Source organism: Protomyctophum bolini (genome assembly GCF_963924005.1).
Source record: "Protomyctophum bolini genome assembly, chromosome: 4".
Lineage (NCBI taxonomy): Eukaryota > Metazoa > Chordata > Actinopteri > Myctophiformes > Myctophidae > Protomyctophum > Protomyctophum bolini.
The window spans coordinates 29649698-29665358 of NC_137865.1; the positions used below are offsets into that span (position 1 = coordinate 29649698).

General features: G+C 42.0%; 1 protein-coding gene across 5 annotated transcripts in view; it reads right to left on the reverse strand.

Moving 5' to 3' along the window:
- Positions 1–15661, reverse strand: part of mef2aa (myocyte enhancer factor 2aa) — an 83660-nt gene that overhangs the window by 50646 nt on the left and 17353 nt on the right. For all 5 annotated transcript variants that reach the window (XM_080762598.1, XM_080762595.1, XM_080762599.1 and 2 more), the window contains exon 3: positions 7292–7508. In XM_080762598.1, the coding sequence (XP_080618724.1) occupies positions 7292–7345 (54 nt within the window). In that variant the 5' untranslated portion in view covers positions 7346–7508. The remainder of the gene's footprint in view (positions 1–7291; positions 7509–15661) is intronic.

The following is a 15661-nucleotide window of genomic DNA, read 5'->3' on the forward strand; positions in this document are numbered from 1 at the left end:
CCTTGCCTATACCCTACATAACAAGGATCCTATATCCTCATCCTCTCCCCACTAGGTGAGTGGTGGTGGTCCTCCTCACGCTCATCGAGACCGCATTGTTGTTTCATAGTATTCATGAGTCTTTACCTGTCACAACACAATCAAGACACATGTGCAGCTCGCCTCTCTTGTGGAAGGAAGGCCCTGCAGTCTCATTGGACCGTCATCCACCGACATAATCAAGAACACTTCTTCTTCTTGAGGAGTTGTCTGGGGATCTCTGTCCCCTTTTTAAACGATCTGCCAGATTCTGCCTAATGAGACAGGTGTGTGTGTGTGTGTGCGTGAGTGTGCGTGTGCGCCCGTGTGTGTGTGTGTGTGTGTGCACATAGTAAAGCATAGAATGTGGGAAGAGGGAAAGAAAATGTGTGCGTGTTTGCATGCGTATTGGCTTGTGTGTGCACATAGTCATACAAGTATGCTTGTGCAAGTGTGTGTGTGTGTGTGTGTGTGTGTGTGTGTGTGTGTGTGTGTGTGTGTGTGGATTGTGTGCGTGCGTGCGTGCAGCGCACACATTTAATCAGTTAGAGTAATAACTTTAAGCTGACACTGACAGTAAACTGGAAATGTGGGCTCCTCGTGCCGCAGTTCCCCACCATACCCAGGCCTGCAAATTTGGGAAATATTGATTTTACGACCTAGGGTTCAAGAGCTACATACTGTACCAACATGTATTGAATAGATGGGGTTTTAGAGCGCCACCGTGATTTAAATAAAAGTTAAAGATGGCACAGAGAAAAGGTTTATCCATTTTGTAACCCTGAGAGTATAAAATATTTATCAAATGGAACCTTACAGGTACATTTGGTTAAATGTGTACACTATCAGAGAAAACAGTACTTTTATAATGGAGCATTCTTATCAAGTATGTATTCCTTCCATGGGTTTGCAATGTCAGTCTCACTGATTACTCTGCACCTGTGCCCTACTACACACAGTCAAATCTTCAGTGTTCGTTTCGCCTCATTTGTTTGTATTTTACAGGCCACTCGGGAGCCTGTCCTGTCCTGTACAAGTGTACATCATACTGTATGTTTTCATCATGACATTCATGCTGTACAAGTACACCTCTGTGAGGACACATGGTAAGGAGAAAGGAGTCTCTGGGTGATAATACACCTTGCATCATACTTAAACAATATTACACGAGAGGGTGCGCGTTACCGTCATTAATGGCACGCCTGCGTTGCAGAAATGCCATTAATGACGGTAATGCACATCCTCAAGTGTAATATTGTGATTATACCACAGTTACCCTTAAACTAAGATATTCAATAAAAACATATTTTTTTAATGACAGATGTAGCCTCATGCGACCTAAAATGTCCTGTGTAAACACCTATCTTAGCTATAGTAGCCACTGTCTGTGGAGACTGCCCAGCACACCTCCTATATTCAGCTATAGTGTAGATTGTCCTAACACAAACTAGGTGTGCAGTGATGCTCGTTTGAAGCATGAGTAGAGAGATATTTCAGCCAATCAGATTGCTTCCTCGAAACTACCTGTGGTATACCGTAATACTAGAGACATCGGGAAAAGTATCGGATCGGCCCTTATTTGTCATATCGGTATCGGTGAATATGCCAGTCTAACCACCGATCCGACACAGGGGTAAGGGGTTGACACTATGGCAGGTACAGTAAATAAAACGTTGGGACGTGGAGTTTGCTTTGGAGTTGCCCAAACTGCAAGTGCACATTTGAGTGAGGAGTCTGCTATAAACACAACACGAGACATATAGCTAGATAGCTATAAACACAACATGAGATCACGACACTGGTTTCGGTATTCGGTATCGGTATCGACTAACACAGAAATGGAGGTATCGGGATCGGAAGCGAAAAAAGGGTATCGGGACATAATACCCAGTAAAATTCTGAGTGTTCATTTTACTCAGCAAGTGTACAAATGCAGACAAAATGGACCTGTGAGAGTCCATTTAATTTATGGATATTTAACAGTTCTACTGCGTAACCAGTGTTCCCCGCTATTTAATCAATGTGTCGGTGCTGCATAATATGCTAAACCCGCTATTTGTTTAATGTGTTTAATTTGCCGTTTTTTAATAATTAAAAAGAAAGAGCTGATTTGTCGCGGACCTGGTGACGAGGCCGTCGCGTTATGATGACGAAACCGACCATGCTCTGGGCTGCTAGGGCTTCTGGGAAAATGAGTTCAATGCAAGTGAACGAGGGGTTTGTTTGGACTACAACAGGCTGTCCATGCTGTTTTGGTTTCGCATCGTAATGGCAGCATGTTTTTCTCTTCAACAACAACCCATGGGACTATTTTCTTACAGATTTTCGTGAATCAAAGCTGCAAATACTTCGGCGTATGCTCCAAAGGTAATAGATCGATCCCGGCAGCCTACGGTAGGTGGTTTGATTTGGTCTAATTTAAAGCTGTTGAAGTGTGCATTCCAGTTATGAAATAAAATATTCACTGCCGAAATTCCCGGAAGCATTGCGTGGCTTTCACCCACGTAAATAAGACGAAAGATTCACACGCGTAAATAAGACGAAAGAGGAACTGTGTAATTCTCAAAGTAAGCGTTGAAAATTGAAATGCACCCCTAACTGGGCTGCTAACCAAATAGCGTCTCTGTGCTACAGTGCTATTTGCACATGTTTAAATGAGGTAATTACATACATACAGTAGATATGGCGTCTTTCTTTGCAAGTGAGCCTCATTGCAAGAAAGAAAAATCAAATTCACGAACACCAGCACTAATAACCACCCCCGTTAGAGTTAAAGTTATTAGTGTCTACAGAGAGCTGGTGGTATTTTCCAGTGATCATGGCAACAGTAATTATTGTCAGGCTAATAATGTTTATTTATTCTTTCTTTATAAGCCATCGTCATGCTAGCCGTACTATGAGCGGATATATCTACCCTCTAGGAAGGGGGGAGGGGGGTACGATTATCAACTAAACCCTTTTTAGGGAGCGCCCATTTTGTTCACTAAACACTAAACATCCTGCCGCGTATGTGCAACGTTTAACAAATGCATCACTGTTTAAATCACTTGAGAACAAGGCAGGCATGCCGACAGCGAGACCTTGCGGCTTGCGAGGCATGCCTGACAGTGGCTAGGTGAGCAAGTGCCCGTTCCAAGTTCCAAACTTATCACGTGAACCGAAACAAGCGCTACCTCCACATGCCTCAGCCAATCATAGCTCTAATCACGCATTAGAGCTAAGGACCAGAGCTAGCGTAAACAAACATTGAGGACGAAGGTGACATAAGATAAGAGCACCCCTCACTTCACACAAGTGTGATTTTCTAGTATACAGATTAGCTTAAAAAATCGTTTGTCGGGGGCAGCAGCTATGTTGGTTTATATTCAAGATAGTAGCATAGTAATAGTGGAAAATGTAATGTGTGGAAAATTGATTGACAGGTGCATGTCAAATATTACAATTATTATTGATAAATTGGTTAGTACCTGCTGATGTAGGCTAGTTGTTTTTGCTTTTGACTTTTGAATACACCGAAATCAGCTTTTCTTTATTATTATGTTATTATTTTGTTAAATTTGCTCTGAAATGGTTAAAATAAAAAACATATTTTAATTGAAGACACATTCTGATTTCCAACCAAAATAGAAACATCAACAAAGTTCTCCTAACTCTGTGCTCATGGATTCTTCAGGATAATCCATTTGTTTTGATAGATTGTGCAATTACAGACCTTCTCAGCCAATGCCACTCTATATGCTATAACTCCTGAAAGGTTAACAGCACTTCCAAAGCACTTTACTTGCAGTGATAATGCAGGAGCCCCCTCTGTCCCCATGCAATGTCCCGTATTGCCACACTATTTAATTAGCCCACTTAGGGCCTTCTTTCATTTTAATGCTATGAATATGGACAGCTAGCGGCGGAGCCAAGCAGATAAAGATTCAAATTGTCTCCCAACAATGAGGCCCATATGCTAATGGCCATTCCCCGTTGGCTAGGAGCTCACCCCGGGGAAGTGATACTGTGTGCTTCATGGCCCGAGGGGAAGAGATACATGCACATACATCACGATATACCAAAGCTTTATTTTAACGTCACTTACAGTGTATTCATGGTGGCTCATTGTCATTTATGTTTTTCCTCTGCTGAGCCAGCTAAACCCAGCTAAACGCAAGCTATAGTGCCTGGGTTCCACTGATAAACTTTCCCACAAATGATACAGTGTGACATTTCACATCTGATGAAAAGACCAGACTTGCAAGGGACACATTAATAATAAGCACTGTCTCTCTCCCCACGGCTCCACTGTTCCAAAAGACAATAGTGAGACACAGATTCCACTGCTCGTGTGGCACAGAATACTCAGCACAGATTTTGAGCGGTAGTCTGCACACCTATCAATCAATGACACCCTGATTGGATGTAATCTCGCCCTCCCCCTTTCCATTTCTCCTCTGCTCCTTTCACAGGTTATTGCAGACAGTGCAGACGCTAGCACTGTGCCAGGAGTACACCGGGAGTACGGCATCTCTTGCCCTCCTGCTTGGATCCCACCCAGTACCAGGTGTTATACTGATAATTGGCCCGGTATGTGGATTTTTGTTTCTCACTTGGCTGAACTGCTAGTCTCACAGTCACAGTTGGAGACGTGGTCAGAGTAGCTAACAGCTAGAACCAGGAGATATCATGTTATCACCCTCAGGAGGGGGGTGCGACCTCAATTAGCTTTCTGTCTGCACTAGAAAACAAAAAAACATAAAAAAGTAGTTGCACCTGTGAGGGAGCGCAAATTATATTTTGATGGGGTGTGAACAGGATTCTTCCATTTTGGCCACACCAAATGAACATACCTTAATTAATGGGTATGGGCATGTCCCAATAATGTTCCAAAGATGGCTGGGGAAGACTTCAGTTGACAGCCAGTTATTGGCTGAGCCTGAGTGGGGGAAAGGGAGCACTCGCTTTGCTTCACATGATAATTCCGTCCACCATGGCTTGCCAAATCAAACCTATCGACACTCAACGTTTGGCGGGTGCACTCGCTCGCTCTCGGCATGCCTGTTTTGTTGAGTTAACAAAATCAAGCGGTCTTCTCCAGCCATCATTGGAAAAAATATATCTATACTGTACTTAACCAGGCTCAACCTGGCATTGAAAAAACTGGGACAACAACTAAATTAACAAATCAATACATACTCCTTCCAATGGTGGGGTTCGGACAGGCTTTCTAAACTATATCGTTTAGAAAGTCAGGACATCTGGAGGTGCACAAGTTCTAAGAAAACCCTAGCCTCTGAGACCGATTTGTAGTTGTATCAGCTTCCTAAGAAAAGTTCGGACATCGGAAAGGAGTATGTATTGCACGCAAGTATAAAACAGGGCTTAAGTGGTTAAGATACAAACGGATACAGTATAGATGTCCAGTCTGGCAGGCTTTAGGTAGAGTTTATATTTAGCGCCGAGAACAGACAGAATGAATTCCAGCCTTCTCCCTCCCTCCCTCTGTCTCTCTCACACACACACACACACACACACACACACACACACACACACACACACACACACACTCCCTCTCTCTCTGTGGCTAGCCCGTGGACCAGTGTGGCTGAGGCAGAGAGAAGGGCGCTGTGTGTCCTGCCCGACCCACCCTGCTAATGAGAGGGTGATGCAGAGCGGTGGCTGCTCCTAATTACTACCAAGCAGCTGCAAACACATGGGGGCCAGAGAAGGGACCCGGCCACGCCGCCAGGCCTGGGGGAGCGACGAGCCCGCGTAGCACAGAGAGGACACAGGCGGCCTGTTTCGCCCCTCGGTTTTCGACTCCCACGCTACGCTCCCTCCCCACCCCTCACCACTGCACCGTTGCAGACCAACGCTCCTGCTGCCTCATCAAGTTCTGCTGGCTGAAATTGCAGGGTGGCAGGAGAATCATGTCTGTAAATATGGCTACACTGACAAAGAAATGTCACGGTCCCTCTGTTTGTCTAGCTGGGGTGTTTGGGAGGTTTGTCTGTTTAGATTCATGCACTCGTTGACAGCTGCTGAGCTCTGGTACAATACCAAGACAGGAGGGGGAAATGTAAATATGGAACCCTGCACCACAGGTACAGCGTGGACTCTTTTCCAAATAGAGATACTGTAGCATCTCAATAACGAAACCAACTGATTTTAAGCTTGCTGTAGCTGGCTCAATATATTGTATATGAATTACATCAGAGTCTGTCCAAAACTTTACAGAACTGGAAATGATTCTGTGCCAGTACATTTACTCAAGTTGAGTAAAATTTTTACTTACTTTTACTTTATTGGAGTACGGTATGTATATTTTCTATACTTTACACTTCTATCTTACTTTGTAGATTTTAGATTATTATTACAAAACGCCCATTAACCAATTAAGCTCTATTTTATACTCAACAGTCACATCACCACACGTTGTGAACAGTTTTTCATAATGTTTGTAAATCCATCATTTAAAATGATCTATTGTCCTGCCTTTAATTATTACTAGGAAGTGCATGGCGTTTGGCCATGTCTAATCTGAAAGGCCTTCCATATTGGCAAATGGCATATTTCTTAAAAAACAAATATGTTATATGTTATATGAATCACATTTTGCAAGGCCTAATAGAGCACACCTCCAAAATAACTTTCACATTTTCCCATAGGGGGTGTCACAATCATAAAAAGTTTAACTGTCTGTCATACGAACTCTATCAAACCCCGGCCCTGGCCACCCCCATCCACCGCTTCCTTTTATCCTGACGGCTGCACCCTGGATATACAACCCAGCCTGACGGAGATCTGCGATCCAAGGAGCACACTTTTCTAGTTGATCGTGTACCATCTTGTTTTCAGAATACAGTACTTTGTAAAGCAGTTCATATGCATATATATAATTTCCTAATAAAAATAAACCTGATTTTCAGTTCACTAAACCTGCTCATCTAATTTTACAATATTGTATTTCTGATCGGTTCTTACTGTCTATGTACGTCTTTAGTAAAACACAGTAATATTTGTGCAGTAGAAGAAGTAGAAAAAGTAATGAATAATAATTACAAAATAAAAACAAAACATTTACACAAATTTAACTCACAGAGAAAAAAAAGTTAAGGTCAAAAGTTGACCACAAATCTAAAAGGTTGAACATTAAGCCTTATTTTGACCAGTAGGAGTACTTTAGCTGAAACATGTGTGGATGTGTGCATCTGTACGTGACTGTGCGTGCTTGCGTGCGTGAGTGCATGAGTGGGTGCGTGCGTGAGTGCCTTCCATGACACACACTGACCTGTCTGTTCCTCTCATCCATGATCCTGGTAATCTGTATCTTCTTCCGCCCCATGGCTGCGTCCCGTTCGTCTCTCTGACACCTCGACAATATCAGAAAAACAACCGAGCTGCTCTTCTCTTCACTCTCCTAGCACATCGTACTTCACTTCTCTTCTCTCGCCGTCTCTCTCTCTCTCTTGCACGCGCACACACTCTTCACTTAACCACAGCACAATCTGCAAGGAGAGAGAGACAGAGAGTGAGACAGAGAGAGAGACAGAGAGAGAGACAGAGAGAGAGTTAACATAACACTCAGTGATGTCTCCTCAGGCACATCAAAGCGTTGGAGGGCTCTGTGTTCCGTTCTCAAGCACATCCAGAGAGGCTGAGAGCCACATGATGTCTCCTTATCTTACCAGCTGCACTTCCACTGCAGCTGGAATCAATGGGAAGAGAGGGCTTCACACCCACAGGACCTGCAGGAACTCTGCACAATCCAGGAGCTTGTGTTATACAAGGTCTCGTTGTGTTAAGTTTCGATTTGGACCCTTGCAGGTCCATTTTCACCCTCTCTGGGTGAAATGCAGTGAGTGCTGACTTATTGGTTAGTTATTTAGAGGCCAATGCTGTTCCTTTTTATGTAATTCATAAGTCTTGAAGTTCAAGGTTTAAGGTGGTCTATATTGGTACATATTGTACTTGACAGTGGACTACTAATAGTGAGGGAATTAAATAAAATTAATCAATGTACAGTATATACAATGAATTTACACAGCGTAAAAGAGTGACAGCGATGGCAACGTATATACACAACAGGTGAGAGAAACAGTTTTATTTTTGTTTGTTTTTATCTATAGAGGTTATGCGCATGCATAAAGTGAGTGGCAAATCGAGTGGCAAAGTGAGTTTAGCGTTGTTTATTGTTTGGATGTATGGGCTGTCAAGGCCAGAAAGTACAGTAGGTGTTGTTCCCGCATGACTTCCGGTGATGATTTCACACGCATACCCTCTATTGTCCTAGCACTTAAGGTTAATTTTGGTTCCCCTTGTATAATAAGGCCATGGTTTCACCATTTGGAAATTGGAGTAAAGCCTGTGGCCCGCCAAGCCCACAGAGTGGGAACGTGAGAGACAGAGCTTCTTTCCCTTTATAACTGACCCACCCTGATGTCAGCTTTCCCCTCTTAGGATGATTAAGAGAGCACCCCGGTCTGAGGTTGACAGTGGTTGAAATCCCCCCTGGGCCGGAGGAGAGGCAAGGGTACATTTCCCACGTGGGTCCACCAGTACAACCTCATGGCCGAGCTGGTCCCCCTGGAGACGTGGCTAGCTCTTGCCCTGTCCCCTTACTTCTCCACAGGAAGAGCTATAGCCCCCTCCCAGGAGCAGCATCCATCACTGACACCCGGACACGTAGCAAATAGAAAACGTCTAAACCACTGCATTTCCCCTATGAGTATATAAACGCAGAGAGGTTAACGACTCGGCAGCCACTGCTGCAAGCCCTTCGGATACAGTCAGCAGTTATGGAGCCGAGTGGAGCCGGCCGAGGGCCGAATTGGCAGCGAAACTGAAAATGACCAGTTCCAGTGGCACGACACACCGTCATTATGGGTATGAGATGGACTGGCATTATGGTGTCTGGCCGTCTGAACCGGGGCTCCACTGTAGGCAAACTGAGACTGAGATCACCTAGCTAACTACCCACTCAATGGCTATCTTGGCTAGGAAAGTAACCACATGAACCCCCGCAAAGAATTTCCCTAAAACCACATCACAACACGACTATATAGGGGAGTAGCCAGGCCCTCTCGTTCACCATTTCCAAGTAATACTGACACTGTGTCTACACTATGTGTATATGTGTGTTTATTCATGTGTGGGTGTGTGTATGCGTGTCAAGTGAGTGTCTGTCTTGTCCGCCTATCTGTGTGGAGACAAAAATAGGGGAAAATCATTTCTAATCAATTTGAAAAACTTAGATTTGATTAAAGTTGATGACATTTAACTTATAAAGTAATCAAACAAACTTCAATATATGAAGCTTTTTTTTTTTAAATAAAAATAAAAAAGTTAAAAATACACACATGGACTGAACTTTATTCCCATTTAAGTCCTATTCAAAAACATTCAAAAGCAGATCGCTTGAACATTAGCCTATAATAATGGCATGCCCAAAATGGGGACACCCGTCAGATAGTGGTTACAAATCAGGACACATTGGCTGTACACTGTAATTGCTGACACTGCTGTTGTCAATAAATCAAATATTGTCCGATATATCGGCCACACAGATATATCAGTCACACTAGCAGTGGTAGTTGTGGAAAGTAAGTAAGTACATTTACTTAAGTACAATTCTGAGTATTTCCAATTTACTTCTACTCCACTACATCTCGGATCCAAATATTGTACTTTTACTCCACTACAATTATTTGAAAACTTTAGTTACTAGTTACAGTACTTTGTAGATTTGGGTTATTATTACAAAACAATAAAACATACATTAACCGATTAATTTTGGCCATTTGAAAATAGCAGATCTAAAAGCTCACAATGGGTCGTGATGCGACACACTGTGAGATTGTGATCGTCAATTTTCAAAAGATTTGTATATATTTGAATATTTGAAATGAGACATTCTGCATGAAGAGTACTTTCTACTTTTGGTACTTTAAGTACATTTTCATAATAATACTTTTACTCAAGTACATTTTGCAGTATTGATACTTTTACTCAAGTTCAAAATGTGAGTACTTTTTCCACCACTGTCGGCCACACAGACATATCAGTCAGGCGCTAGTTGGTTCTAGCTGTCAAGGTGGTCTTCGGCATTGGTTCTGCAATGCAGGTATTTTTTTTCAAATCTCCAAAATGTTTCCATCCAGTTTTAGCAACTACATTGGATTTAGATGTCACCAGACGAGACGTATCGGTAGGCAGAGATCTCCGATCGCCTGGCTCTGCGAGAATAACACATACTGTACAACCACACACGCCTACATTGTTTCTATGCAGAGGAAGAGCTGTCACTGTGTGGTTCAAGTCTCGAGGTGTAATACACTGTGTCATGACATTTCTCTTGCACAAATATGAAATGACAAGCCGAGAGGGCTCTGAGAGACTCCAGGTGTGGGTGTGCCCCCACGTCTACACACTCACACATAACATGCAACCTACTGGCCAAGCTCAAGAAAAGTTTGCCCAAAGCTACATCCTCGAACCCATTTATTGAGTTGGAAGGAAATGGAGGATTTGAAAGATTAGTCTGACTGTCAGCATGCAATACATACCATACAATACATGCCTGGGTTCTAATGGCTGTTTGTAAGTGCATCACGCCATAAAAGATCAAATGCACAGTACACATTTACCCCCCTCAAGAACTGAAAATTCAGCAAAACATCAAGTTTTAACTAAACAGACATGCACCTCATGTGCACACTATACTGTATGTTTGCACCCCTGCCCACACAGAGAAGACAGAAGAGCTATGTTTATGAATGAGGACAACGCCTGTATTACAGTAAGTCCTACAGGAGTGTCTGTTGCGAGATCAGTGTTCAGCAAAAAGTAGAATAAAGAGCCCCATTTAGAATTAGCCATATGATGGTGTTGCGTGCCAACAGTATCAGATCGACAAGCTCACACCGTGCTGCATCTGTTATGTTTGGTGTGCGACACCTGTGTGTGTGCGCGCTTGCGTGCGTGCGTGCGTGAGAGAGAGTGCGGGAGAGAGTGAGAGAAAGACAGACAGCATCAAAGTCAGAGACAGACAGACATGCAGAGCAGACTAACACTTATGTCATGGTGGATTACTTAGGAAAATAGATCCTAAGAGCATGACCAGCCAAGCCAACAAGAGATCTGACAATCCATCTACAAAGCCATCACTACCCAATGAAATCCTCAGTGTACATTTAACTCTGAGACGGGTCACTTTGGGTAAAAGAATTTCCACTGTTTTACTGTGTATATATAGCATTATGTTATACTTTAGCTATTGAAAAATAGCAAATCTACAAGCTCATATCCGCTACGGGCTTGATCCGCTATTGTTTTCTTCCGTGAAAATGTTGCCCAAATCTTTGAATATATATTCTTTCAGAGCGAACGTTTGTAACTCAAATCTTTGCTTCTTGAGGGTCCATATTATTTTCATATTGGGGTCGCGGCCAAATTACATATAAGTTTGGGGTTCCTTCGCATTAAATAGTTTGAGCACCACTGATACAGAAACATAGGTTTTACAGAAAACTGTCATGAATTAGAAGATTTTTTTTTAATTTTGACCTCAGGTCTTAATAGATTAAATAAAATAAGTCAAACTGGCATTGTGGCATACAGTCAAAATGTAATACTTTGAAAAACAAACAAACAAAAACCCTTTTCCATCATGAAACAAATAAACAATACTGCCAGCCTTGTGGCCTGTAGTCTAGACTAGAGAATTGGTTCCTAAATGGTGTGTGGCACGCTGGCATGCCATGAGACAAGTTTGGCTTTGACATTTTGTGACAACCACACTTATAGTGTGCTATAATTTCACAATACAGAGGCAAATTCTAAGAATATATATATCTTAACCACTTTTAACCTGGTGTGCCTATTTTGGGATTGTATGTAGGCCGCTAGCATTTCAGATTACATTTTTAGATTTCAATTATTCTTATTGGGATGTTATTTAGGCCTATGTTATTTTTAACAAATGTACAAAACAAATAGTAAAGATTTCAGTGTCACGAATCAATGCAATGTGTTATGAGCTAGTAATAGATCTGTTATTTTCACTATGAATACAGGTGTGCTTTGAGATTTTTACTTGGCCTTTGCCCTTTGGTGTGCCTTGGACACAAAATGTTTGAAAATAACTGGCCACTACATGCCAAACTTGGCAAACTGGTCATTATCAAGATAGACTGAAGTGCAAAAATGTCAGTATGTTCACTTTTCCCAGCTTTATTTGTGCATGTTGCAGAGGTGTGAAGAATGTGTCCAACAGCAGTAAACACTTTCTCAGAAGGAACACTGGCACATTAGTGACGGCTTCTTCAAGTCACTCGTGAGGATATTTCACGCTTCGTCGCTCATGTGAGGACATTCATAAATATCATGTGATGAAATAATAGTTACGAAAATTCTTCATCACAATAAAAGACACAATCTTGTATCCTCCCGTCCCTAGATGGAATTATTGTTCCAGCCGCACTCAACTTTTTGTTTGTACAAAAGAGGATATTGTATACTAGCAGTTCACTTCTGTATATCTATCTTAAAAGGGGGGAATATAAAAATAAATCTATGAATAGTATACCTGGGTGGGAGAGAAACATAAATAAATAAATCCATGAATAGTATACCTGGTCCAATTTGTATTTGATATAAACCAGTCCAGCACTTCTGAAAGGTGCTTACACAACATTTGCACCAGCGGGATCAATGTATAAAGAGCACTGTATAAAGAGCACTGTATACAGTATGTCTCTCCAGGAACAGCCACATCGGCCTGACATGAAAATCAATATGATACGTACCACAGAATGAACAAGTGAAACCAAGCCCTGGCTCAGGACCCCTCTGTTAAAACATACATGTGAAGCTTATTAAATGTTAAAAACTGTTGCATCCCGCGTGAGGAACTATAGCATTGTGACTCTGTGAGTGGTATTCTGGGCTGGCCAGAGCCATGGTGGTGGTACATTTAGTACATTTACTTAAGTACTGTACTTAAAGATGGGGTGCCGTAATCCCCCCCCCCCAGTTTTCCATGTGTTTATGAGGTGACAGTACTTCATTAGACCCCATGCCATGGTGTGGTTGTTATGTGCAATGATGTATTTAGGGTTTCTTCCTGGAGGCTGAAACCTTGACAGTCAAACATGCCAATAAAAATAAACAGTGATGTAGTGACATCACAATAGCCCTCCCCTAACTCCTCCCCCTTTATCATACAAAACAGCCATGGGTGTGGCTTGGATCACCACCCATCACCACCCACTAGGCAAACCAGGCATACTTAACCCATTCTGGCCGGGCACCCATTTTGGTGTTAGCATCATGTTATGCTTTACCTATTGAAAAATAGCAGATCTACAAGCTCATATCGCGCCACCGAGTGGCGCGATACGAGCTTGTAGGTCTGCTATTTTTGAAAAATCGAAGAACGACTGTGACATTTTTAGAATCTGATCTCAGGTCAGAATGGGTTCATCAGACCAGTGTGTGTCCAGTGGAAACCTCGTATGAATCTGATCCCAGGTCAGAATGGGTTAATGAACTGGTGGGCGTGTCCACATAAAAACAACATTTTAACAAATACTGTACACTTTTTAGAAAATATCTTCCTCCTAATATAATAATAATAATGTTTTAGGGTGGGAAAAAAATCACGGCACTCCATCTTTAAGTACAATTTTGAGTTATTTTATTTGTACTTTTCAATATTATGTTATTTGTACAGTTTCCAGTACTTTTACTTCTACGCCACTGCATCTCAGAGGCAAATATTGTACTTTTACTCCACTACATTTATGTAAGAACTTGAGTTACTTTGTAGATTTTTTATTATTATTACAAAACACACATTAACCACTTCAGTCCAAGAAGGAATCGCCTTGGCCTTGGAAAATCTTGCGCTTATGAGATTCAGGCCAGTGCTGCTGGTCCAGCTGTAGTTGTCCTAACTGACGCCAGGTTACAAACTTCCCGACGGAAGTAGGGGAGTAGGGGGAACACCTCCAACCACTGCAGATGTGGTAGTTATACTATACTATACTATACCGATGGGTTAAATTATGTTCCTATTCATTAAAGATAGAGTGCCGTGATTCTTTTCCACCCCAAAACATGATCATCAGGTGCTATGATTATACTAGGAGGACATTCTTTTCAAAAAAATGCACATAAAGTGTTAAAAAAGTATGTTTTATGTGCCCACACCCACCAGTTCATTAAGTATACCTGGTTTTGACCTTAGCACCACCAACCTGAACTTAAGCCTCGCCCACAGCTGTTGTTGTATGATATTAGGGGAGGAGTTAGGGTTATGATGACACTAGAGTTGTATTTCGATTGAGACTTTTGTTTGACTCAAAGGCTTTCAGCTTTCAGGAAGAAACCAAAAATACACAGGGAGGGAAGACATCTTTGAATATTATATCCACAACTGGGGGTCTATTAAGAGTAATGTTAACTCCATAGACAAATACAGGGTTGTTAGGGTTGTGAGCATACGTGTGGAGCGTCAACAGTCTTCCTATAGCAGAGAGGCGGGGGAGGAGGATGTGCCAGGTTCAGTAATTACACTGGGAGTTGAGCATGTTTATTGAGTGTGAAAGGGCCGACCCCATCACCAAGCCTCACAGCCTCCCTACCCAGTACCCAGAGCTCTGTATCTCCGGGGAAGAGGGGAGACAGACAGAGCCTGTACCCAGCCTCATGCTCTCTCTCTGGGCCAGTCTCACACCACAGCTAGAGAGGGGGCAGTGGTGGTAAAAGTACTCACATTTGTTACTTATTACTGTAAGTAAAAATATCACTAGTCCAATGTGTAAATACTCCGTCACAACTCACAAGTAAATGGCTGGAATGGAATTACACAATATTGGAATCAAAATGTAGGCTACTTATAAAAGTAGAAAGTATTCATTATGCCATTTCACAAGTTTTCAAATAAAAATGTTTTATACAAAATCTTTTGAAAATTGCAGATCTACAAGCTCACAACGCGTCACGATGCATGATGACCCCTGGGGGGACTCCGGTCAATTAAATAGGGTTAAAGTGGTTAAAATTCACAAATCTGCTGTCAAGTCTTGAGATTCCCACAGCAGTTTCAAAATATTTCTTACATAGCCTAATTAAAAAGCAATTCTTGCTTTAAAGGAAACCCTGGTCGTTTGCTGGGTGCCTGCGGTTTGCGCCTGCCATCTCTCTGACGTTGATGGACATAGGCTATTGAGATGACTTCAAATCAAATCAATATCACAATTATATAAAACTAATGAAGGATTTTTGAGGGGTGCTAACCCCTCCTATGCACATCTTTGTAGGTGTGAAATTTTTTTGTAGGACGGAATGTGATGATTTCATTAGCTGATGTATGATGATAAGAGCGCCGCTCACTTCACACGAGTATGATTACCCCCCCCCCTTTTTAACATTGAAAATCTATAAACTTGACTAAACGACTGGCTATTTTGACACGCTACAATTTTGTACTACAAAATATAACACAGGGTTAATCAGTGGTTAATCAGACTAATCGATTTACAACACATCTAGATTCACAACATTAGATTTTTTCGGTTCGTTTTTTTGGGAGGAATCTAAAAAAGATTATAACCTTATACAAGAGCCAGAATAAGCAGGTTATTGGTTCGAAATGTCA